The sequence below is a fragment of the Hipposideros armiger genome, unplaced genomic scaffold (genome assembly GCF_001890085.2).
Source record: "Hipposideros armiger isolate ML-2016 unplaced genomic scaffold, ASM189008v1 scaffold_83, whole genome shotgun sequence".
Lineage (NCBI taxonomy): Eukaryota > Metazoa > Chordata > Mammalia > Chiroptera > Hipposideridae > Hipposideros > Hipposideros armiger.
Genome location: NW_017731433.1, coordinates 4,257,572 through 4,283,173, shown reverse-complemented (window position 1 = coordinate 4,283,173; position 25,602 = coordinate 4,257,572). Strand labels below are relative to the sequence as shown.

Below are 25,602 nucleotides of genomic sequence, written 5' to 3'. Positions count from 1 at the left end.
CTTACTTATCTCTAAGGTTCCTTCCAGCTTTAAAAGTCTGGTAAAAACTTTTATATACTCTATGACTTCAGGTAAAGATCCAACTAGGCTTCTCTTCCCTTCTCCCAGTTATGAGCTAACCTGTGGGGCTATACCATTCCAATATATGGACATAAAATAAAAATCTGAAAATTATTTTGGTAGGCTAAAGGGGGCTTAGAAGCTAAAATTAAATAGGAACAGTTCTATAGAAAACTTACATAAGAAAAGTGGAAACTAATTGAGATAGCCAGCAGGTAGCAAACACCACAGGCTTTTGACATGGCCTAGACAGGCCCTGGTGGTCAGAATAGATGTCCTTTTATCATTTCTATTACAGTGTGTTTGGTCATTGATCAGACATATATGCAATGCTTACTGTTGCAAGACACTAACTAGGTTAGGTCCTAAAAATATTGAGGGAAAAGAAAGCTGAAAACTCCATTATTTGGCTTGAATATAATTAAACTTAAAACTGTTCTAGGATTTAAGAAGATTAAACAACTTCCAAAAAAATTATAAATAATTAAACTTTTATAATAAATAGTGAAAGATTACAGCTGCATATTAAAATTTCTATACATATTTGTTGTTAGGAATTTCTCAAAGAATGAAAACAGAAAATCCTGTTATGAAACGGCTTGCCAAATTTTTAGTAAAAATAGTTTTCCATATTTGGGGAAAGTGTAGTATCAGTATTTTAGATAAAGAGTTGTGTTTGTCTTTGGGCTTAAATGGTGCTAATTAGGAAAATTGCTCTGAACCCATTTAATACAAAAGAGATATAGCTGCATATCTATCTATCTATCTATCTATCTATCTATCTATCTATCTATCTATCTATCTAATCTATCATCTATCTATCTATCTATCTATCTGGAACAAAAAATGAGAACTATAAAATAACTGTATTATTTTTCTTTTTCTATTTTGGTATTTGATCTCAGGTTTTTCAACTCCAGGGACCATGCTCTTCACCTCAGATCATGCTGTATGGAATACAGAGTATTGGATTTCAGGCCCCTAAACACTTTGAAGTCCGGCATGGAAAGGGAAGGAACAAAGGGTAAAAGGGAAGGTAAATTGGAAAAGAATGAAGAATACTGCTATTGGACAGAGATGAGGTCTCTTTGAGGCTGAAAACAGTGATGTTAACAAAGGAAGCCAAAATGATAGGGCGTATAATTAGACAATGGGAAATTAGAGTTTTATTTTCCAAGGCGGAGATGTTTAAGGTAATAATACCTTTCTGGTTGGGTCCCTGGGAGTAAGTTTAAGTGCAGTGAGAGACAAAGGTCTTTGTAGTGAATAAGGTCCAAGAATTGTGAATTATATATTTAAATAAATCTATGACATGAATGCTAAACTCTCCTAATGTAGTCTGAGAATGTGGTATCTGTGATTGCCTTTTGGAAATTATCAAACTTTACCTTGTGGCCTCATCAAATTTGTCAATTTCCTACGGCAGATTTGAAAAGTAAGTGTATTCTTAGTTTACTGTGGTTATTTTGATTTGCTTTTACCCACTGAGAGCTTCTGTCTTTTAATGAGGGAATTTACATATTTACACTTATTCTGATATGTTTGTGTTTATGCTTGCTGCTTTATTCTTCGGTTGCAAGTAAAAGGAAAAACCAGTTCTGGTTAATATGCACAAAGGCAAAGATACTGAGGATGGAGAATCAATCATAAGGCTAGAAGGATGTGGTAGGCTTTAGTTTCAAAAAATACTGCAACAGTATCTTCCATCCCACATGCTCTTCTTCAATGTGACTTAGATATTCCTCCCATCGAAAGGTGGGATGTCTGTATCTTCCCCTTGAATCTGTGTATATTTGTGACAGTGGTGGAACTGAAGTCACATGACTTTTGAGGCTCGGTCAGAAAAGGTGATACAGCTTCTGTCTGGTTCTCATGGGATACTTGTTCTTGGAACTCAGCCACAATGCCGTGATGAACCCCAATGGCCTATGAAGAGACCAGCCTGGAGAGGAACCAAAGCTCCCAGCCATCAGCCTTGGCTGAGTACTCAGCGAATAGCCCAGCACCAAACTTGCTCCGTGCATGAGCGAGTCACTTTGGATGTGGGCCCTCCAGCCTCAGCTTATGCTACATAGTGCAAATGAGCCTCCCCTAGCAAACCCTGCCCAAATTACAGACTTGTGAATGAAAAAATGTTTTTTACTCACTGAGTTTTCAGGTGGTTTGTTACACAACAATGGATAATTAGCACAGAGAGCCAAGCTTGGAAATGAACAGGACACAAAGCAACGTCTGAGTAACAGGAAGGAGGAATGGGCTTTAGGGTAGGGTATGGACCTTATGGGTAGGGTAGCACCATAACTGCTAACCATTCTCAGGGTTGTTGCCATTCTTCTGAAGTTCCAGGTTTCTGTGAGGGACACTTCTCCTGTTCGGATTTCAGATACCTACTCACCTTTTGTCTACTAGTGGGCAGAAAAAGCTGAGTAACAGCCTCAAAAATCTGTTAACTAAGGAGAAAGAGACAATTATTCAAAAGGAAATATGGATACAGGACATCTTATTCGTTTTCTATAACTGCTATGACAAATAACCACAAACTTAGTGACTTTAAACAACACAAATTTATTATTTTATAGTCTGGAGGTCAGAAGGCAAAAGGGGTCTCACTGGGCTAAAATCAGGGTGTCAGCAGAGCTGCACTCCTCTCTGGGGACTCCAGGGGAGAATCTGTTTCCTTCCCTTTCCAGCGTCTAGAGGCTGCCTGCATCCCTTCATTTTTGAAGTCAGCAATGTTGTCCTTTCTTCCATTTTATCTCTTCCTCCAATTTTGACTCTTTCACTTTTAAGAACACTTGTGATTACATTGGGCCCACCCTGCTAATCTCAAATTCCTTAAGCACATGTGTAAAGTCCCTCTTGCCATGTAAGGTAACATATTCTCAGGTTCCTGAGATTGGAACATGGACATCTTTGGGGGGGCGAGGGGACGGGCATTAGTCTACCTACCACAGTACAGTAACTTCCTGACTTACGAACGAGTTCTGTTCTGGGAGAACGTTCGTCAGTCAGATTTGTTCGTAACTTTGTCCGACAAAGTTGAGTCTTATACATCTTTGACACAAATATATAATGTAAAGCCAATGGTTGAACGATTCATGTTATAAGAACGAGCGACATCTATCATCTTTTCGCCTTGGTCCAATTTCTCAATTATTTTCACTTTTGTTTCCATGGTTATTGCTTTGCGCTTCCTAGCAGTCCCCTCCACATCACCGCCGCTTTTCCTCTTGCTTCCGGACATCCTGGGCTCTGGTTGAGCACTGTACTGCTGTACACTATCGCACTGTACAGTGAGCACACAGCAGCACAACTGTGACAATGTCCGGCAGACATGTGAGCTACTTCCGCCATTTGTTTGCATGTATGAATGTTTGTATTGCGAGGTCCGTTTGTATCTGTGAAAGTTCGCAACTCGAATGTTCATAAGTCAGGGACTTACTGTATACAAAAGCAGACTGGGCTCTGAGTGGGCCCCACCACTTCAAAAATATGTCCTTTATACTACACATACTGGTTTATATTTTTTCTTTCCCCATTTTATTGACACCATCAAGTATTCTTGTTCCATTAATTTTCAATCAAGTAGTTTTTAACTTAAACATCCAATTTATATTTGCCTATATGGTGACCCTTATATTTATCATGCATACTCAACTTACATTTTTCTCTATGTGTTTAGAGATAGCATCCATATACATCTCCAAATAAATAAAAAATCTTAATCTGCTTTTTTTCTCTATCCCTTTACCCTCATGATAAGATCATTTTAGTTTCAGATTATCATTATTTCTTTTTACTTAATGAGCAATGATAAAGAGTTAATTAAAAGTTTTATTTTCTGTAACAGGAAGTGTTTGGGTTGCAAATAGCAGGATACCCAACTAAAGGTGGCTTAAAATGAGAAAAACTTATGTCATATGCAAAGATGTTCAGAGATAGGTTGTTCCTGGATTAATTTGGTGTCTCCACAATGTCATTAAGGATCCAAGTGCTTTTCATTCTTTGCTTTTTTTCTCAAGTTCATCCTGACCCGGTAGGAAGGTGGCTGCTATAGCTCCAGCTATCATATCTACACAAGACACTGTCTGAAGACAGTGTATTAGTTATCAATTGCTGCATAACAAATCAACTGGCTTATAACAACAATAACATTTAGCATCTATCATGGTTTCTGTGGAGCAGGGATTTGGGAGTAGCTTGGTTGGGTGGTTCTACCTCAGTATCTCTCATGAGGTTGCAGTTAAAGACTGCAATCAATTGAAGGCTTGACTAGACCAGAAGGATCTACCTACTTCATGGCAGCTCACTAACATGGCTGGCAAGTTGCATGAATGTCCACAGGACGCGGTGGCTAGCTTCCCCTAAAGCAGTGGTTCTCAACTGGGGGTGACTTTGCTCTGCAACAGACATTTGGCAATGTCCGGAGACATTTTTGGTTGTCACAAATGGGAAGGTGTTATTGGTATCTAGTGGGTAGGGACCAAGGATGCTGCTAAACATCGTATACTGCATAGGACAGTCCCCTACAGCATGAGTTCTCTAGCCCCAAATGCCTACAGTGCTGAGACTGAGAAACTCAGAGCAAACGAACCAAGAGATCAAGAAATGCCTTTTATTACCCAGTTTTGGAAGTCCTCTGTATTCTATGTTAGAGGGACCAACACAAGGGTATAAATACCAGGAGGTCAGGCTGATTGGAAGGCGTTTAGGAGGATGGCTACCGCGGGCAGGAAGCTTTTCCTGACCTTCTTCTCTTTTCTTATTTACTTCCTTTTTTTTTTTTTCAAAGTGGAAAACCATTCTTATAACGCCCACCAGACTTCTCATCACTTTTCTTTAGTCAGTGTTGCATGATATGCCTATGTCTAAACCAACCATTTGGAGAGAGTAGAATTCCTATGATGAGTTTAGATCAGTTAACATTCACTCTCATTCTGGGGTTGGGGAGAGCCCATATTCTTTAAATACCTGAAGGTTAAGTTCTCAGAATCAGTATTTTGCCAGTAAGAAAGAAAGAGAATGACTTGGAGTGGGTGACAAACAGCTGCCTTTGCTTACCACTCATTGTCTTTTGTATTGCATGCTTTCTTTTTCGATTCAGTTTTCTCTTTGGTAGAATACATTTTCCAATAATAATTTAAGAGATGGTGAACCACTTGAATGCTTATGTGTCTGAAAATGTGTCATTATTTTGTACTCTGTCTTAAATGTTAGTTGATTAGAGAATTCTAAGTCAAAAACAATCCCCTTAGAATACTTTGTTCCATTATCTACTAGCATCCATTTGTTGCTGATGAGAAGTAGGTGATCCGGTTAGAATTTCCTTTTTGATCCTTGATGCTCTGAAATTTCATCATGATGTGTTCAAGTGTAGTATTTTTTAGTTATGCACTGAATAGGAGCTTTTAGCCTGAAGACACAAGAACATTTGAAATCATTTATTTATTTCCTTCCATTCATTCTCTAGATCTCCAATTAGATGAATGTTGTAACTTCTGGATTTATTCTCCATATTACTTGAACTTTTGCCATTGCTTTATCCTTTCTCCTGCAATATGGGAGAAAATTGGGCCCAATCTTCTAGCTTATTAATTCACTCTTCAGTCCAGCTTGAGTCAATATAGCATGGTGATTAAGAGCCTGAGTTCAAATTCTGGTTCAGCCATTTATTACAGTGTTGCCTTAAGTTAATTAACCTTTCTATTTTTCAGTTTACTTATCTGTAAAATGAATATACTGATAATATTGCCTATTTTGTAAGTATAAAGATAAAATATGTTAATACATGAATGCTTAGGAGAGTCTGCAGCATAGTATCACCTATTGTTCAATCTTTCTATTCATTTAACAAATTCAATAAGTATATTCTTAATTAGTCTTCCAACTGGTTTGTTTTCATAATAACCTGGTTGTTTTATGAATGTAAGGTCCTCTATTATCCCTCGGAGGAATACATAATACATACACACACACACACAAAAACAAAACAAAACAAAAAAACACACTTTTTGTTCTATTAAAAATAACTTTGGGTGTTTAATTTGTTTGTTGACAGAAGTTAGTGCCTATCTTTCATAGTAACAGATTTCTACAAATGATTGGTGATCTGGGTTATCTACTCATCTTAGTATGTGGAAATCTTGTTTGCCTATTTGTGGTGCAGATTCTAATTCTGAGCGCTTGCTCTGCTGAATGTGGTGGGGAGCGGGGCAGGACAGGACGTGGTGTATGGCAGGGCACGCAGATGGTTTACTTCTGCCTGTGTTTTTATGTGGCCCCATTTCTCTTGGCAATTGGTGATCAGTTCCTTGGAGTGATACCCTGTTTCCTTGGCCTGAGCGCCCATATTCAGAGTGGGTATTAGGGCTGGGGGTAGACACATCCACCTGTTAATTCTCATTATCTTGCTTAACTTTCTTCATATCACTTACTACCATCTAAAATAATCTTAGGTATCAATTATTTATAAGTTAATTATCTGACTCTGTGAAGGAAAATCTCCAGGGCCTAGTATCGTGTCTTGCACAGAGTAAATGATCTGTACATTTGTTAAAATGAAAGAGTGAATTAATGCCATTCTTTTATCATTCTTCATGATGAACGTACCTGCTCTTTGTAGCCATTGCCTCTGAGCTTGAAGCTGCCCCAACTCTCACTGTGGTCCCACCCTATACCGTTTTGGTTTGTGTCTCTCCTGGCAATCCAATCCTGTCTGCTTTATATAATCTAGGCAGTCCTTTGAAATGCTGGGCCATGGATGCTGCCTTTTTTTGTCTTCTAGAACACTAATGAATTTTTAAAAATATATTTTCTGTTATATTTAGGGATTTGTGGTGACGTAAGATGTGCAGAGTGTGCTTTTAGAAGCTCCACCAGCAGTGTTACTGATTTCCAGTGTTTATTTTCGTTGGAGCACGGATTTGACAATAAATAACATTGAACCTTATATAGAGAACATAACCCCCTTTGGCATTCTCTTTTTTATAAATATTTTTAAGACATAAAAATATTTCAAATATACAAAAAGATACAGAGAACAATATAATAAATAGGGTCATGATCCAGATTTAGCAGTTCCAAACATTTAGCAATCTTTGCCTGAGATCTTTTTTTTTTTTTAAATAAACTAGACATCATGGTTGGAGCCTCCTTTGTGCCTCCCATTCTATTTGTCTTCTTCCATTCTCACTATCCTGAAGTTAATCTATATCCTTCCTGCTTGTGTCCATGGTTTTTATAGTTAAGACAGATATAAACAGAATATGTCCATGCTTTTTATATTTAGACAGATATAAACAGAATATCGTATTGTTCTTCAGGCTTTCAAACTGCACATAAATGATAGCAATTCATTCAGTCTTTCAGATTACACCCAGAGGAAAATCTCACTTTGGTCCAGTTTTGAATGACTTTTCAGGCATTTGCTAATCTCTCTTTTAACAACTAAGAGCAGGCCTCAGGACAGAAGCCTGAGGCAGGCCATGATGGCTAACTAGAATTTAATGATTTATTTTCCATTATATTTATTTTAATGGTTACCCCCCCCTTTTTTTTAGCAAGTGTTGCCAGCTTTCCATTTACAGTAGTAACTTATGTTTCCTTTTAAATTAAATGTAAAAAAGTGTTGATTCAAAGAAAATATTAAGTAAATAACAACAGTACAAGAGGTACACAAAGCTCTACCTGATCTGACCTCTGCTTTCTTCCTCAGTCCAGTCACCACTATTGCTTCACCTCTAGCACAAACTGCTAGAAGTTTCCACCTTCTCTTCCCTTACCAGCTGGGGATGCCTTGGCTATTATAATCTCTCCTCTTAGGGTATTTCCTGCAACCAGCACCCCTGCCTTCACCTGACTCTCATCATCCTCCTGACTCCTAGGAAGCCCTCCCCATTTAGTACCAATCACTGAATATAGTTTTGAATCTAATTCTAAATCCAAGGGTAGAATTTAGTGCCAGTATCATGGCATTCTCATGGCCTGATACAGCATACTAATGCCAAAAGAAATGATCTATTTCTGATGTATCAAATAAAATCTGGAGTATAAAATGAAGGTTCTCCATGGGAAAAAAAAAAAGTTGATCTCATTTTAAAAATGTTTGGAGTTTTAGAAATAGTTCTGTTCATACCGTTTCCTGGAAAATAAGACATAGCCAGAAAAGAAGCCGTAGTGTCATTTTTAAGGTGCCAAAATATGGCACCTTGGCATACTGAATGTTTTAAGCTGAAGTGGAAAAGGCACCCTTCTCCCTGAAACAGGTCATAAAACCCTCATGTGAGGGGTGTGTGCCCTCCATATCCTGGTGGAATCATGCTATGGCTTATTCTCCGGGTAGGTCTTATTTTCAGGGAAACACGGTAGATTTCAATACCTGATCTTAATTTTTTTCAACACTTGTCATCTAGATTAAGGATAAAAAAGGCACTTGGAAGGGGAAAAATAAGGACAATAATAGGAAATGATAGTTTTCTATGTCATTTTGATATTACCTGGTGGCTTACTGAACCGTTACTTACCACCTCGAGCTGGATGATTTTATTTAAAAATAAGAGATCAAATAGAGCCTTTTGAATATAACACGTTTAAACGTTTGACGTTTTAATGGCAAAAGCTCCTGAACAACTCTATGGCCATTGAGGTGTAATATTTTTTCAAGTTTCATGATCCACAGTGCATATAAATAAACACAATAATATTAACAAAAACAGCACAGCACATACTGAATGCTGTTTAAAAGTCCTCTAATATCTGCAATCCTGACGAATTAACTGCTTTGGCTTTCATTCATTCATTCATTCATTCATTCATTCAAAAGCCTTACTCTTAAGCTGATACTCACTCTACACGATTAAAAAACCCTCAGTGCATTTGGCCAGAAGTAAATTCTCATCTTAACAGGGGTGCAGGTAATGCTTTCAAAGCAACTGCTGTGTTTGGGCAAAAGTTCAATTTTTGCGTTTCTTCCTATGTATTTAGCATGGTCAAGGCTGGAAAGGAAGGGCAGTGCGGGGCCTGGGGGAAGCAAATTCACACCCTTGATTACAGCATGTCATATTTACCACTGTAAACATTCAGCCTTTAAATGAGAAAGCAGGTGGAGTGGAACCGCTCTCTGGTTGTACACCTCGTGTGTTACATCTTATCCGACAGCCAAACTTTCTCCATCAATCTGGGGAGGTCAGCCGCGGTAAAGTTGCCTGAAAGAGAAACGTCGAGTCCTGAGTCGGCGAGTGCTGCCTTACCCAGTGTTGCTTTTAGAGTTACCTTAAGAATTCAAGCTATTGCACCTGGAAAACAAGCCTCTTGTTTCAATTCGGTTGTTTCCTTGGGGGAATTGCGGCACCGGCAGGTCCTGGGTGTGGCGAAGCGAAGAGGAGCTCAGACTCCCAGCTCTCCCGCTTCTGGCAAACCTTCCCAGCCCCGAAGCAGAGAGGGACCCGCCATCCCGGAGCAAGGGGAGCAGCTGGCAGACCCCACCCAGCCGCCGGGGCAAATTGCCGAGGCGCGGGGCTGGACGCACCGTGCGAGCGCGCGTTCTCCCCCATTCGTTCCGCGGCTGGAGGCGGGTCCCTTTCCTTGCACTCAAGTCCTTATATGCACCGGTTGCACCAGCCTGCGATACTCCAGCCCCACAAATAATTAATGGGGGAGGGAGGGTGTCGCTCTTTTTTATCCCGGATTTTTCAGCGCTACAGCATTTGAACCTTGCCGAGAAACCGCCAGATGCGATTAAAGGGCCATATTGCTGCAGCGCACGAATTGGACACACACAAATATGTGTGTCCAAATAGCCCCTTTACCCCTACGATAAGCACGGCAGGGTTAAGAAACAACTCTTCGGAGTCAGCCCTATTAGTCCGCAAAAGCCTGGGCGGAAAGGGTACCCGCCCCTCCCCCGTCCACTCTGGTGCAGAGGGAACCGGTCAGGAAGCGCAGCCTCGCCCCAGTCGGAGGCCACGCCCCCTCCGCCTCTTTCCCCCCCTTTACTCCTCCCAGGAAGCGATGATAGACAGCTCTGTGTGGTTCTCCACCCCCACCCTCCAGCTGAGTGGAGGAGTTGATGTGTCTCATTATAACAGCCAATGCAGCCGCCATCCACGCACAAGCAAAGAAGCATGTCCCATTTAAATACACCCACGCAGCCCCTGCGCCCTTAGCCGATCAGGGCGCGCAGCCCACACGCACCGCTGCTCTGGGTTTGGAGATCCGCGCAGGTTGGGCTCCGGGACCGGGCGGACCCAGGCGCGGAGGATCAGGATCGGGCGCTGTGGAGCCGGGGTGGGCGGGGGAGGCTGGGCCCGGGGGCCTCTGGCGCGACACCCGCATGAGGACGCGAGTGAAATAGACCAAGGTGGAATTTCCAAGGGAGAAGCTTCGGGGTGGTTTTGGTCCATTTCTCTGGCGAAGAAGTAGACATGGCGAGCGACTCTCCGGCTCGCAGCCTGGATGAAATCGATCTCTCGGCTCTGAGGGTGAGTAGAACGTTTTCTGATTTCTTTCTCGGGGCTTGGGGTCAGGGTGAATGGGCTCGGTGCGTGGACTGGGGCTGGTGGGCAGAGGCGGGCGAATGCGACGCGGAGGGAACCTGGATTCTCGGTTGGATTTGGAGGCTGCCGAGGTGCTTTCGCCTAAGCCCCCACGGCAGGGACTGTACGCTACGTGTCCTCTGGTTGTGGCCGAAAACCCACAGGAGCGCGTGGAGCTTATGCCAATTTCATCTTAGACCCGTGTAAGCGCATTAAAATGAAAGGCTCATCTGAGAGGGGGGGGGGAGAGAGAGTGAGAGAGAGAGAGAGTGTGTGTGTGTGTGTGTGTGTGTGTGTGTGTGTGTGTGTGTGTGTGTGTGTGTGTGTGTGTGTGTGTGCACGCACAAGCCCCGGGCAGTCGTCTTGTGCCAAGGCGACTGCAAAAGAATAACCGCGTGAATAAGGGCACTGGCCCCTCACGTTTTCCAGCTATGTGCAAGATGACATTGTGAGCCCGGTGGTCCCCACGGAGTCGAACCCGCTTCTTTCTCCAAGGGGGCAGCTATTTCTATGCTGGTCTTGGACATGGCAGCGGCCTCCCCTTCCCCCCTTTTCTGCCTTCCGCGCCCCCACTCCATCTCAGCGCTCTCTTAAAGGCCAGTGTGCCACTCACCTTTATTTATGGTTTTCACTCAGCCCAGCCTGTGCTTTCTGATTTTGTGGCTGTGACATTTCAGTTTTATGGCTGAACTTAAGCAGGTGAAAGCGATGTGTTCAGACCGGAACTCCCAAGTGTGTGTGTGTGTGTGTGTGTGTGTGTGTGTGTGTGTGTGTGTGTGTGTGTGTGTGTGTGTTTTCCCTGTCTGTGGCCAGTCCTTTGTAGAACACGTCCCAACCCTCAGCCCCGCTGGTTTGCGTTTACCTTAACGTGAATTGCCTTAGACGCCGTTTCATTGTATTGACTAAGACATCACTGGTATAGAATCCATTTTGCTGTTGTTTTGAGACCAGAATCCCAGGAATCCCAGTGCAGCCTTGACGCCTCCCCACCCCCAACCCCCCAATCTCAACACTCTCCTTCGCGGAAGGGGGCAGAGCTTTCTTGCCATTTTAATTAGATGCTGCCTGCTGGGAAGGGGGTGAGGGGTGTGGGTGGCGACTGCAGCAGGGGTCTTAGAAGGATTGGACTCCGATTTAAAGCCGGCTGCTTCCATTCCTGAACCACAAAATTAAAAAAAAAAAATTAGATGAGCAACTGCATATACATGAGACATGGAGGGTCGGTGAGACTCAGTTGATGGTGGCTCTCAACGCAGGGACATGCAGGACAGGTGAAGCTTGGAAGTTCACATTCCCTCCTGAGTGCATTGTTACATTGTGCTACATTCAGGGTTATGTACTTGCATCTCCAGCACTTCTCCCGATATTGCCTCTTTCTCCACCGTTATTTTAAAGAGCTACCTTGATGGTCAAAGTGTCACTTTTTCTTTAGCCTCTTTAATCCCGTCTCCCTACCTACCCCCCTCTTTTTTTTTAACTCCTCCTCCCCCTGTCTTTAATCGTTGCATCCAAAAGGTGAGGTTTCTGCAAGGCAGTCAGGGGGTTGAGAAGGAACAGAGGTGCCATTTGTAACTGGCGTTTTTGATAGTTGGGTAGCAAAAAGCTCATTCATTCATTATTACAGTAAGCTGTCTATTTCCCGGGGTTGAAATGCTACATGCAGAATCGGTGCCCCCTGGGCAGCTGGGGGTGCGGGTTGGTAACAGGGTGGGTGTTTTGGCCAAGTCTGTGGCTTCCTTCTTTACAGGCTGTGTGTGTATTCATTTGCCCTACTTTCTGCACTGGGAGTTGCTGCCAGCCAGTTAATCAGGTGGATGGATGGTCCAGACTTCCGAGTAGGGGAAAGTGGCAAAGGCTGGGGAAGGCGTGTGAACAATGGGAGAAACCTGTGATTTCCCCGAGTCAGAATCTCGACATCGCTTCTGTAATGGGAAGCACTCTGATTTTAAGTTGGGCTTGGTCAGAGGTGTCCCTTGTGGTTTTTCTTGAGGAAGGCTTTTTGGAGATACTGAGCACAGAGCCTGCAGGCTTGTGAACAACTGTGAGGGCTCACTAATAGGTCTGGGGTGCAGTTCACACATGGGAAACCTGCGCTCCTGAGATCTATATTTTGAAAAGATATCTTTGCAAGAGGCACCGAAATTGCTTTTTGTGACTTGGGCCTCGGTATTTCTGCCTGCAGGAGGTGTGGAAAGAGGGAGGGAGGAGGGCTGAGGCTAGCCCAGGAAACTGGAGAGCTGCTGTCAGCCGCCTGGAGGACTTAAATGCAGATGTGGAGACAGTTGGAGGGCTGGCGTCTGCCACCAGTCTTGTGGTGGGTGAGGTGTGCAGGCCGGGAGTGGGTCCAACAACCATATAGGTAATTTTCACAAATCAGAGGGCAGATCATCTGTCTCTGTCTTCCCCAATTAGAAGTGGGCTCATCTAGATGAGAGGTTTCATTTGTTCCTAAACCTTCAGCCTGCCTGCTGAGAACCTCCTGGGAATGCCTGACCCCTGAAATGCAGCCAAGGTCAGTGGCTTCTAGGAGAATTTTCTGCAGCCTTACCAGTCCCTTGCTGTTTCAGTGGCTCTTTAATGTACACAATCAATGCTCTTTTTGTAAACCCTGCTCTCAGTGCATTAAAAGCAGATCCTGTCTGGAGAGGCCTTTATCCTTCTCACTTTGGGGGCTTATTGTTCTCCGCCAGTGATCCCAGACTGGACCTGGTCTAAATTTTCCCCAAATAGCAACAATGCATAATTTAAAGCAGAGCAACCAGTGACAGCACTGATCATTTAAATTATGCAAGATTTGGATGGTTTTTAAAAGTAAGATAAAACAGGATCTTCTTTGGTTAGGAAAGAGATGATCTGAATCCAGTTTGATTAGTCCTGATTTTTAGAGCTCCAGAGATAAACTAAACCTTGGGGGAGGGGGATGATTTCATAGGTTTAGAAATGGGAAAGAATTGTAGAACACTTAGCCATTCCTTTCATTTAATACTTGGGAAGCTGAAGCTCAGAGATGTGAAGACTATTGCCCAAGGTCACACAGCCCCCACCTCCCACCCCTCTTCCTGGGTGGTTTGGGGAGAGAATCTGGGTTTCCTGACTCCTCACTCAATGCTCTTTTCTCTAAGTCACATTGTCTGTGGTTGAATCAGAAATCAATAATACATTTTCTGCCTGAGTACAAAGAAAAGACAGAGAGGAATAATTTCACAAGGGTCATGGAATTTTATTTCTCAAGAATAGAGAAACTGTTTCGTGCAGGTGAACTCATAATACATAAAACCATGGAGCTTTAAGGAGCCTTTGGAATTCATCTTGTCCAACCCCCTCCTTCAGTTCCTCCTGTGCAATAAATGACTGTCTAAAGCATCTAGGACAGATGGTTGTCCTGTGTGGTAACCTCTCCGTAACCCATCTCCATCTGAACATGTTTCAGGGGGTCATCTAGATATACACATTACTCATTTGTCTCTGCATGTGAGATTTATAGAGTTCTATGTATGTTTTGTATCATCTATGTGGATCCTTAAATATAGTATTATGGATGTGAATCGTCCATGTGGGTATATGAAATGTGTATTTACATATTGGCTACAGAAAACAATCTACTCATTCAAACCCAGGGCTTGAGTCACTGTTCCTTCAAGACATCACAGTATTAAAAGAAATGAAATTTGCCACTAGTATGCTTTATTACATATGAGGTGAGATCAGCCCAGAAAGCTTTTTGGAGATTAGCATATATCTGAATCTGAGCCCTTTGGCTGTCTTTAGCTTGGCCCAAAGAGCAAGGCATTCAAGGGCAAGATTGGCTGCTGCTGACTTCATACTCTAAGTTTCTGCCAGGACTCGCACTCACTTCTATTTGAACGAAATTAGATGACCTCTGTTTGTCTTTTCCCTTACCCCTCACTTCCTCTGGGCCTAGTTGTTTCTTTCTACATAGAAACCTAGATTTAAGAATTGGCCTCATCTGTAAGACGTGTGTGCATCTTTCCTGTTTCATGCTTGTGCCAACAATGGTGTGTGGCTTTTCTTTCTGCCTGCTCACTAAACGGGGGACTCCTTTAGGCCAGGCTTGGTCTTGTTCATCTTTGAGGCCATAGTTCCAGTTAGTTGAATAAATGTATAAATGCATGAATTAATGAGTGAAGGAGTAGACTGAGCACTGGGTTCTATGTCAGTGTCTTCTTATAATGTTTTGTGACTTTGGGTAAGTCATCTAATCATAAATAACAATGGGAATTATCACAACTGCTTGCCTTCCTCATACACCAGTTTCAAAAATCGAATAAAGTATTTATAGCAATGCTTTGAAAACCATACAGCTCTATATGAATTTGCTATTCCATGATTAAATGCAATTTTATGGGAAACTTGGTGATACCAGCATTTGATCCCCAGCATTACACCTAATTGAAAATGATCCTGAGAAAAAGACATCAGAAAGTCCTGCATCTTTTTAATAGTATCTCTTTTTTTTTTAAATGTACCAATATAACCTTGTATGTTTCTCTGATGGCCTGGGTTGACCTTTGTCCCACTATCAGCGTTGATTACATATAAGGTGAGCACAGCCCAGAAGCTTTTTGGAGATTAGGATATTGCTAAACCAGTATTAAGTATCAACATTATTCATTAAAACCTTCTAATTTTTCTTTTTCTTTTAAAAAAACAAACTTTTTCTCCTTTTTATGGATTAACCATTATTCAACTAAAAACAAATTTACTATGCCTGTGCCTTTTCAAAGTTTGCGTTTGGGGGGTGGGGTAGGAGGAGTGGGCGTCTGACATGATACACTACTAGTCCAGAGTTTAAAAGTTTAAAAAACGTTCTGGCCAGAGGTCTCATGGGGCTTAAAGAAATCTTGAATTATTATTAATTCATTACCCAAGAACACTTAAATTTGGTGTTAAATGAGAGTTTAGTAAAGTTGCCGGAATTGATAACAGTTATCTTAAAATGAAAATAGCATAGCAGTTTTTAAATTAGATACATTTGTTGTGTTTTAGAGATATTAAACAGGTGTTTTCTTTGCCATGACATTGACTCATAATAAAATAGGGTGTAGTGGTAGTTATCAGAACATCAGAGAAATATGCGTAATCATTTTCGGTATTCATTATTAACTGGAGTAATCCTAGTACAAAAGCTCATATAAGTCATGGTTTGCTGTTTGCATAATGATCTACTTAGGAGGTCATGGAATATTTTGTTGATGAAAGAATACACACACTTTTCCTTCATGGAAATGTCACATTTCCCTCCTTTTCTGGAAGGCTCTTTGAAATCTTGTAGTTTTGAGTCTTGCTGGTTTGGCCCTTTCTTCATTCTGTGTCTCTGCCCTGGAGTTACTCTTCTGTTCCCTCCTTGTTCTGTGCCATTCCTTCTTTCAGTGATAGTGGTTCTAAAGCCCACCCAGCTTTGAGCTATTGTGATTGAATCATGGCTGCCACGCCCAGCTGAGCACAAACCATCTCTGAGTCTGTTTCTGATAGAATTTAAGATAACTTGTATCTGAAAGATGCTTTTATGTCAAATTCGTTCTTCCATTTCTGGGTGAGAAGTAGCTCTCTGAGAACAGAACCTGAACTAGCCATGTGCTGAGAATTCCAAGAAAATCTGGGTGATATTTTTTGAATGAAATGTTATTCTGCTTATATAAATATAAGGTTCCTAGTGCAGAGAGAGGGAGGACTTAAATAGAAAACGTTGGATGAATTCCGCTTGTAATTTCTTTCATTCTGCTTGGAAGCTTGTTTCCCTCTATCTGCTTTTTACATGCCCACGCTGTCTCGAGTTGTCTCACGGGGGTGCTTTGAAATTCTCAAAGCACATTTTATTTCACCTCAATCTTAAAAATCTTTCCTTAATATCTATTGCACGGGTCTCCTTGTCTCCATTCCTGGCAACCACTGCTGCAGTTACTGTCCCCTGAGCAGCACCCATGACAAGACTTGGTTCCTAGGACTCTACCACCAGCCTTCTCCTGACTGGTACATGGCAGCCACGTTAGTCTTCCTAAAAAACACTCTTCAACATTCTGTCAAGACCAGCTAAAATTCAGCTGGGCCTCCTACCACATGCTGCAGTGTTAATGACCATTCTTTCACTCCTATAGAGAACAACTTGCTTCTCTCTTTAGGGGGGGTGCCCTACCTTGTTCTTCTTTTCTGTTACCTACAACCCTAACACTAAATATTTAAATGCCACCTTTCCCACAAAATTGTCCCTGATTTCCCTCAGCTGGAAGTTATCCCTTCCACTTGTAAACCCTCTCAGAACTGACCTCATACCCTTTCTAGAGCTCTCAGAACTTTCTATCTTGGACTATGTTTGCTAATAGACAGTTAGCTTCATGGAAGCAATGTGTATATTTGATTTTCTTAGGAACCCCCACCAGGGTGACCTCTGGGACTCCAGGGCCCAGAAAATGTTACTGTGAATGGGAGCAAAGACTGCTGAAAATCAAAAATTTGTTTAATTTAGAAAGAGCTTTTTCTTGTTCTCATTATAAAAGCAACTCATGGTTGCATTGCAGAAAATTTGGAAAATAAAGAAAACGCAAAAAGAATTCATGATTTCCAATGATAACCACATATACATTTTGGTATATGGCTTAGTGATTTTTTTCTATGCATAGCTAAAGAGATAGCTTTTAAAAATTAAGATCAAATCATTATGTATTATCTACCACCTGTTTTTTAAAGTTAATAATTAGCCTTTTTGTATGCCATTAATGTTTTCCTATGGCATAAATTTTAAACTGTTTATTATGGAGAATTTTAAACTTATGTAAGAGTAGAAATAATACTAGAATGCTCATACATTGCTGGTAGGAATATAAAATGGTACAGCCACTTTGGAAAACAAGTTGGCAGTTCCTCACAATGTTAAATATAGTTACCATGTGACCCAGCAATTCCACTCCTAGGTATACACCCAAGAGAATTGAAAACATATATCCACACAAAAACTTATAAACAAATGTTTGTGGTAACATTATTGATAATAGACAAAAAGTGGTAACAGTCCAAATATCTGTCTATTGATGAATGAATAAATGAAATGCAATATATCGTACAATGGAATATTATTGGCAATGACAGGAAGTGCCGTTATTGCTATATAACACGGATGAACCTTGTGCTGAGTAAAAGAAGCCAGACGCAAAAGGCCACATGTTATATGATTCCATTTATATGAAATGTCCAGAATAGGCAAATCCATAGAGACAGAAAGTAGATTAGTAGTTGTGGAAGCTGGAGGACAGGGGGAGTGGGAAGTGACTTCTAATGTCCTAAAATTAGATAGTGGTGACAGGTGTTCTACTCCGTGAATATACTAAAAATTACTTGTACATTTCAAAAAGGTAAATTTTATGGAATGTGAATTAAATCTAACTAAAATTGTTATTTAAAAAAGTAGACAGAATAATATAATGAGCCCCCAATTTAACAATTACCCACTTGTGCCCAATCTTGTTGAATCTACACATATCCACACAAAAACTGGGATATGTTTTTCCATATCCCATACCCTCCTCCTCCCCCATATTATTTTGAAGCTTTATATCAATTCATTTGTAAATATTTCAGTGTGCATCCCTAAAAGATAGGCACTCTTAAAAACACATAACCACAATAACTATCACGCCAAAAAAATTAGTATGTAATTTAAAATTTCTTTAACTATTCCATCAGTGTTCAAATTTCTAATGATGTTTTTAATGACTTCTTAGCATTTTATTGAAGGAATGTATCATCATATATTTAACCAATTCCTATTGAATGAAGCTTTTGGTTATTTCCAACTTTTCAACTCTATAAATAGTGCTTCGATAAACATCCTTATACACATACCTGTCTTTGCGTACATCTCAGTTTCCTTAGAGTTACTTCTTAGAAGTGCAATTCACAGTGACAGTGTATGAATGATTGCTAAGCCTGCTGACATTGTTAAGCTTACCTCTCAATTTCCTGTGAGATAAGTGTGTATATCATTTTCAGATGAACACCTGAGGCTTAGCAAAAGCAATTAATTTACCAAAGGTCATAGAGCTGCTAAATGGTGGAGCTTACAACCGACCTGCCCCAGAGGCACTTCCCATAGCGACTCAGCTGGCCGTTGTTTGCCTTACGGACCTGGACATGACTGTCTCATGTATTTTTTTCTCCCGGGGTTCACAGGCTTCACAGAAGCCTTGTTTTGGGTACAAGATCTCTTTGATGAGCATAGTGATATTTTAAGAGTTATTTCCAGGGTGCTTCTTCTTTGTGATTTTGTTTTTGCAATAACCCAGGGTCAGCTTAAAATAAGTAGTTGTTCTTTTTCTTGCCTAAAAGCCTAACGTGCATACCATTTGGGGATTAGCAGTGATTTCCTTGCACATTGAGTATAAGGGATATTTACATTTAACTGAAATTCTCCTTGGAAAATCATCCAAGTGTGTTTGGAAGACATGTGGAATCAGGCTCAAAGGTTTCCATTTTTTTAAGAATGGGAGGCCACTGAATTTGTGGCTATCACAGAAGATAGCATGATGAGACACGTTACAGCAGGAGCCATGCTCAAGCCTTTATCTGCCAGATAATTATTAAAATCAAAATCTTCAGTTACACTTTTTTTTGTTTTGTTTTAGATGGATGTAGGTATTTTAAAATTACAATGGAGGAAATAGAAGATAGAACTGGCAGCCAGAGAGTAAAGAGCCCTGTGTTTTAGACCACCATCTACCTGCCACTTGGTTTATAAGTAAGAAACTATTGACATCATCAGTACAATTTTGTGGTTGTCAGTCGTTCAGAGGTCAATTGTTTGATTTACTAAATTTTATAACCTAACCCTCCATTTAAAATGCCTATAAATTATTTATGACTAGGGTAAAAGTCCAGAGCTTTACATGGATATGGTTTCATCATTTCTACCTCTAGGTACGTTTTTTTGTTTGCTTGTTTTTTTTTTAAGCTGCCAGTTATCGAATTATAGCAGTGTGGTGGGTGGAATAGGTTGTATGCAGTAATTGCAAACTGTATTTAAATAATAATATTTAGCATTTATAGAGCACTTTCTATCTTCAAAGTACTTGCAAACATTATCTAATTAAATATCCTCTCTGATTATAATCTGGATATAAATGCACTGAAATCCAGAACAAGGACATGAGAAAGGTACACATTTGAAAGTTAATGCCAACTATGCTTTAAAAACCTATGTAATGATGGGAGAGTTAGAGTTCGGGACTCTGTTGGATTGTTTTTGTACATTCTTTTGTTCAGCCTGGTGATGATGGAGATAGGAGATATCTATATCTATATCTATATCTATATCTATATATAGATAGAGATATATAGATATATATCTATATATCTCTATCTATATATATATATACCTACCATATCAATGCCTCTGCTTGATTTCTGATCATTAAGGACTGAGGGTTGATCATTGCCCTGGTCTTTACAGACAGTAAAATATGAAAAACATAAATCAGCTTTAAAATGGGCTCTCTCACTACATGTCGTGCCCTGGCCTCAGATGAAACTCCCATTAGTAAGTGAAATGAAGTGGCGTAGTACAAGGAAGAATGTCTATGCATTGTGGCTTAGTAATTTTTATCTGAGAAAAATAGATTAAACTGCACAGTAGGATACATCATAAAGAAATGCATTGGAGAACTAAAATGTCTTTAGTTTGACTGTGTTAATGACTTCTTGCTGTTTTGGACATGTGTCTGTGTATTGACTCTTTGCACATGTCCTGTTTTGACAATTTTGATGGTGTTTGGAAGAAGGACCTACGTGGCTTATCCAGTAGGTAATAGAGGATTCAACCACGGGTAGATTCTCAGTAAGCGTATCCTGTGCATTTTGATTTTCTAAGAGCTGATTGACTGGTAAATTGCCTAAAGAGTGATTCTGAAAGTGAGATCCTTGGATGGGCAGCTTCATGATTATTCCTTAGGTCCTGCCTCTCTGACCTGCTGAATCAGAAACTCTGGGGGTGGGGCCCAGCAACCTGAGTCTTAAGAAGCCCTCCAGGTAATTCTGATGTGTTTTAGAGTTTCAGAACTGCTGGCCTAAATGTTTAGAAAACAGTTTTCTTTCTTCCTGCTTCTTTCATCCTTCAACTATTCTTTCATTCAACAATATTTATTGAGCATCTGCTGTGCGCCCAGAATGGTGTTAGATGCTGAGGATATCATGATGAAGACGCAGATGCACGCTGTCCTCCTGGATTTTAATGCCTAATGAATGGGAGAGACGCACGTTAAAGAAACAGTCATAAAAATGATTTCCTAAATACAAGTTGTTTTGGAAAAACACGGAACATATCCACAGAAATTTGAGTACGCCTGAAAATGTTGCAGAGTAGGAAATAGTGATTTATATAAGGTAATGACATTTAAATAATAATAATATTTTTCATAAGGCATGTGACTTCAAATTGTGGAAGGCACATACTTTTAGGAATATGACATTTAAAATTCCATGCTAATATATATGCATTTGGATTATTTGTAAGAAAGGGGGATACCTGAAATGGAAAAGTCCACCACTTTCAACTGATAATCCTGGACTGCTCTTTGCATTGCCAATTTTTTTTTGTTGTTGTTAGCAAGTTTATTTATGGGCCAGAAAAGCCCCAATACATGATCAAGAAGGTGCATCCTTCTGGTGTTAATTTCCTGTTTTTCCATGTGGGCCTGTAGGGATTCAGTTTAAAGCCTCAGGAGGTGTTGATATTGCCTGGAAGCTTTCAGCCCTATTTCTGTTTGAAGTCTGAAATCTTTGGGTTGTTTGTTTTTTGATACTTGGAAAATGGAGTGGGTGTTTGGAATCTGGACAGCAGGTTAAAGGATTTCCTTACTGAGAAACCCCACAGACTCCTTGTAACAACAATGTACCAACCTTTCTTACCTAGCCACAAAGATGTCCTGTTGTTACTTAATCTACAGTTCTAGATAAACACACTGCTTATGCATGTCTTTTTTTTTTTTAAGAGTTTTTTTTTTTAATTGGGGAATTGGGGGATGGGAACAGCGCTGGGGAATTGGGGGAAGGGGAACAGACAAGTTGCTGTCCTTTTGTTCTTCAGTCTAGTTGTGGAGGACGTTGCTTCACTGGCCCAAGTTGGCACCATCATTGCACTCTTCCCGGCCTTCACTGGCCCAAGTTGGCACCATCACTGCGCTCTTCCCGGCCGAGGCAGATCAGTCGCCGACTTCTGGACGGCCGCTCACTGCGGCTGCTGGCCGCTCACGCTGGCTGCTGGCTACACACAGTAGCCCATGGCAACCCACTGCCACAGGGGCTGCAGCCTACGCGGTCGCCGGCGACTCAAGGCAGCCCAGCTCCAGGTTGAGCTGTTGTTCAGCATCTTAGCTGTAGAGGGCAGTGTCACTGGCCCTCATATGTGGGATCCGAACCGGGGCCCTTTGGCGTCCCAAGCCAGCTCTTAACCAATGCGCCACTCAGCCGGCTCTGCATATCTTTTTATTTGGGGGAAGGTTGGTGATGATTATGGTTGTTAAGGCAATCTTGTATACAACTTGATAATAAGCATGTATCAAAAATTTTTTTCATGCTTGCTGCTGGGGGAGATGCTTTTAAAAATCAAATTCAAAGGACCCCTTTTGGAAGACCTATTTTAAAAGGAAAAGAGGTGATTCAATAATCATCATTGGACTGGAGATTATTTATATATATAACTACATAGTGAAAGATGATTAAGGTTTTGCAATATTGATAATTGGGGGGGACAGAGCCAACAGTCTCAGAAGAGGTCTTAATATCATTAACATCTCAGGGAATTGTGCAAGCATTTTAATCAAGAGTCTTAATTACTCTCTAGATGGGGTAGTGAATTAATTACATCATTCAAAAAGTTCTATCTGGGACCAAGTTTGGGACAGTTTTGTTTCTGAGCAGTGATCGTACCTTAGGCTCTGAGGAACCTATGAATTCAAAATGGCTTGACTGCAGCCATTGGCATAGTTATTTCCAGTTGAACTCCTAAGACTGTCTGAGAGGCAAGTGACTCTGGGTAGCAATGGCACCTGGGTGATTCTGGTGCTGGTGACCTACTCTGGAATGGTTGATGAGGTCAAAACCAAGTGTTTGCTGTTTCTAAAAAGCCACCCCCTCTTCTGTTTTCTTTAAACTAGTAGCTCCCTAGCACCAGTCAGAAACAACTCAGCTTTCTTTCCATGCAACCAAATAAACAAAAGCGCTACCGTGCTCTCCTGGAGCTTAATACCCCGATGCTACTTTGGGAAGTAGCACACTCTTTGGTCTGAACATATGTATGTTCTCTGTGTGAATATTTTAAAGCCGTAACTTGTACTGGTATTGTAGTCATCATTTCTTGAATATAAACAGCTTTTATTTTTGGAGAAGAACAGATGTAAAAGTGTGAAATACAGAAGTCTACACATTTTGGTGTGTGTGGGGGGAGTGGGGTGGGGAAGGGGAGGAGGAACATTATTTCTTTTAAAATCATGGTAACACGATCTTAGTTACTCCTTTGTTTTCCTTGAGTGACTGAAAATTAGCAGGGGAAATCTCCTGGAACCTACCCAGCTGGGTACCTAAACCTCCACTTAACTGATTGCACCAGCAAAAGTGCTAGTGGATAATTAGCATAGGTCCCCTCAGATCCTCATTGCTAGGAACAAAAAGGGTCCCTGGCAAAGAGGAAGTCTCTTTGTGAAGAGAGGAGGTTGTGCACATTTCAGTGACATAGGTGGGACACCGAAAGTAAAACGTGAGAGGCAGAGGAGACCCAGGCTCCAGATGGGGGGTTTGTTTTCTAGATTGAAAGAGTGAATGGAAGGGGTTTGAAAGCTTGGTGTCCCTCTGTGGTCTCTGAAGCAAAGCTCTTGCCTGTTCTCCAGGGGCCCACCGCCTCCTGTATTTTGTGTGTATGTTTGTAAAAGGTACCTGGGGTTTTCAAGGCAGCCTGGACATTCCTGTGACTATTCTGTGTCCCCTTGAGGCCAGGTCTGTGTCTTTTCTTTTCTGGAAGCAGGGTCTCTGCTTTGTAGCTCATCACCTGATATAACACAAATTACATCAGATTTAAAGAAAGAGTTCCCCGACTGTCTTTCCTGCGGTTGCTGCTTGTGTAAGTTGCTGCTGGTTTGTTGGATTCACAATTAGGATTTTGTTCCCATGGACACTGTTTCGTGTGCAAGGCACATTCTCATTTGTCATGCTTGGTTCCTTGGTAACTCTCTTTTGACAAATGTTTTGGTCAAATTTTCAATGACCATTAGGTCTACATGTTTGGCTGGTGTTGCCTTTTGATACTAAATGATTTCAAGCATGTCTCCAGTGAACATCTTTGATAATTTTTTTTCCCTAAATTTCAGTGAATTTTGGAATGTGAATAAATTATGAGGGATGTGAACTCCATAGTTCATAGAACTGATAATTAAAAGTCTGTTTAGGCTATGCTTCATACCATAATAAATATAAATCTGAATTTAAAAATATACCTGAGAATAAGGATAAACTGGAATTCTCATACATTGCTGGTAGGAGTGTAAAATGATTAAGCCACTTTGGAGAACAGCTTGGCTATTTCTGAAAAAGTTAAACATAAATTTACTATATGACCCAGCAATTCCACTTCTGACTATTACTCAGGAAAAATGAAAACATATGTCCAGGCAAACACTTGTACATAGCAGCATTATTCATAGTAGCCAAAAAGGGGAAACAACCCAAGTGTCTATCAGCTAATAACTAGGTAAACAAAATGTGGTGTGATACAATAGAATCTTATTAGGCAATAAGAAGGAATGAAGTCCATGCTATAACACGGATGTTATGCCAAGTGAAAGGAACAAAAGATCACATATTGTATGATTCCATTTATGTGAAATGTCCAGAAAAGGCAAATCTCTAGAGACAGAAAGTCGATTAGTGGCTGGCTAGGGCTGGAGATGAAAATGGAGTGATTGCAGACAGGCATGTGGATCTTTTGAGGTGATATAAATATGTTCTAAAATTAGATGGTGGTAACGTGAGTGAGTTTTATGGTATGTAAGTTATACCTCAATAAAGCTGTTAAAATATATAATATGCCTGAGATATTGCTTCATACTTGGACTAGCTCCAAACATCTTGAGGGCAAATTCCCCAGGCTGGTCTCGCTGGTATTCCTGGGAAGGGTATCTCTTCCGCACCTTGAGGGGTGGGAATGCTGCTCCTATCTTCTGCTTTCTACTTACTTCCTGTCATCCCTTAGTTTAAAGGGCTTCCTGTATTTTATAAACATAATCATAATAATTTCCTTCAAGATAAAATGGCCCAGATAATTTATCTCCCCTTTCAGGGAAAGGATGACTTTGGAGCCAGGACTAGAATAGCCATCCCAGTCTAATATGACTTCTTACTGAATGACTGTCGGTTCTCTCTGTCTCACACTGTCACTCACCTTTGTTGTTACGCCCGCTGTTGCTTCTTCCTACAAGTCTCCTCCGGTTCCTACTGTTAACAGATGATTTATTTGTTTGTCTCCCCACCCTTTCCTCCAGAGGAGACTGCAGTCTCCACAAAGGCAGAACCTATGTCTTATTTATCCTCATATCTAATTATTAATGACATGAATGACTTCTCATGACTGACAGCATGAGGCTAAACTTCTTAATGTAACAAAGCCTTCTATGATCTAACCATTCCCTATTTCTTTACAATATCCGCAGTCACCACCCCACTCCCTCAATATACATTAACCCAGTGTTTTCCAAATTGTAATGAGTTGTAGAATGAGTTTAATGCATTGCAATCAGATTTTGGAAAAAAAAATTGATGAGAATAGAGTAGACAAATGTTGCTGTGCATGTACTGTACATGTGTGAGTGTGAGGTCACATGTAGAATGCATTTCTTACAGGGTACGGGGGACTCACAGCTTGAAGTTCACTGCTTTAGCTCAGTCCAGAGGACTGCATAAGACTCAACTAGAAGGATTTTAATTGTCAAATTCTAGTTCAGTAATTAAGCCTGGG

At 40.9% G+C, this 25,602-nt stretch overlaps 1 protein-coding gene and 1 long non-coding RNA gene across 2 annotated transcripts in view; one reads left to right on the top strand and one right to left on the bottom strand.

Annotated features, from left to right (window-relative positions):
- Nucleotides 1-1,746: 1,746 nt before the first annotated feature.
- LOC109383469 (uncharacterized) lies at nt 1,747-9,950 on the bottom strand. The gene is made up of 3 exons (XR_002124185.1): nt 9,354-9,950; nt 9,126-9,263; nt 1,747-2,510 (listed from the first exon to the last, which is right to left on the bottom strand). It is a non-coding gene; the product is annotated as an uncharacterized LOC109383469 (long non-coding RNA).
- Nucleotides 9,951-10,129: 179 nt separating this feature from the next.
- Nucleotides 10,130-25,602, top strand: part of TNIK (TRAF2 and NCK interacting kinase) — a 398,889-nt gene continuing 383,416 nt past the window's right edge. Inside the window, exon 1 of the mRNA XM_019643919.1 lies at nt 10,130-10,538. Within this exon, the coding sequence (XP_019499464.1) occupies nt 10,482-10,538 (57 nt within the window). The 5' untranslated portion in view covers nt 10,130-10,481. The remainder of the gene's footprint in view (nt 10,539-25,602) is intronic.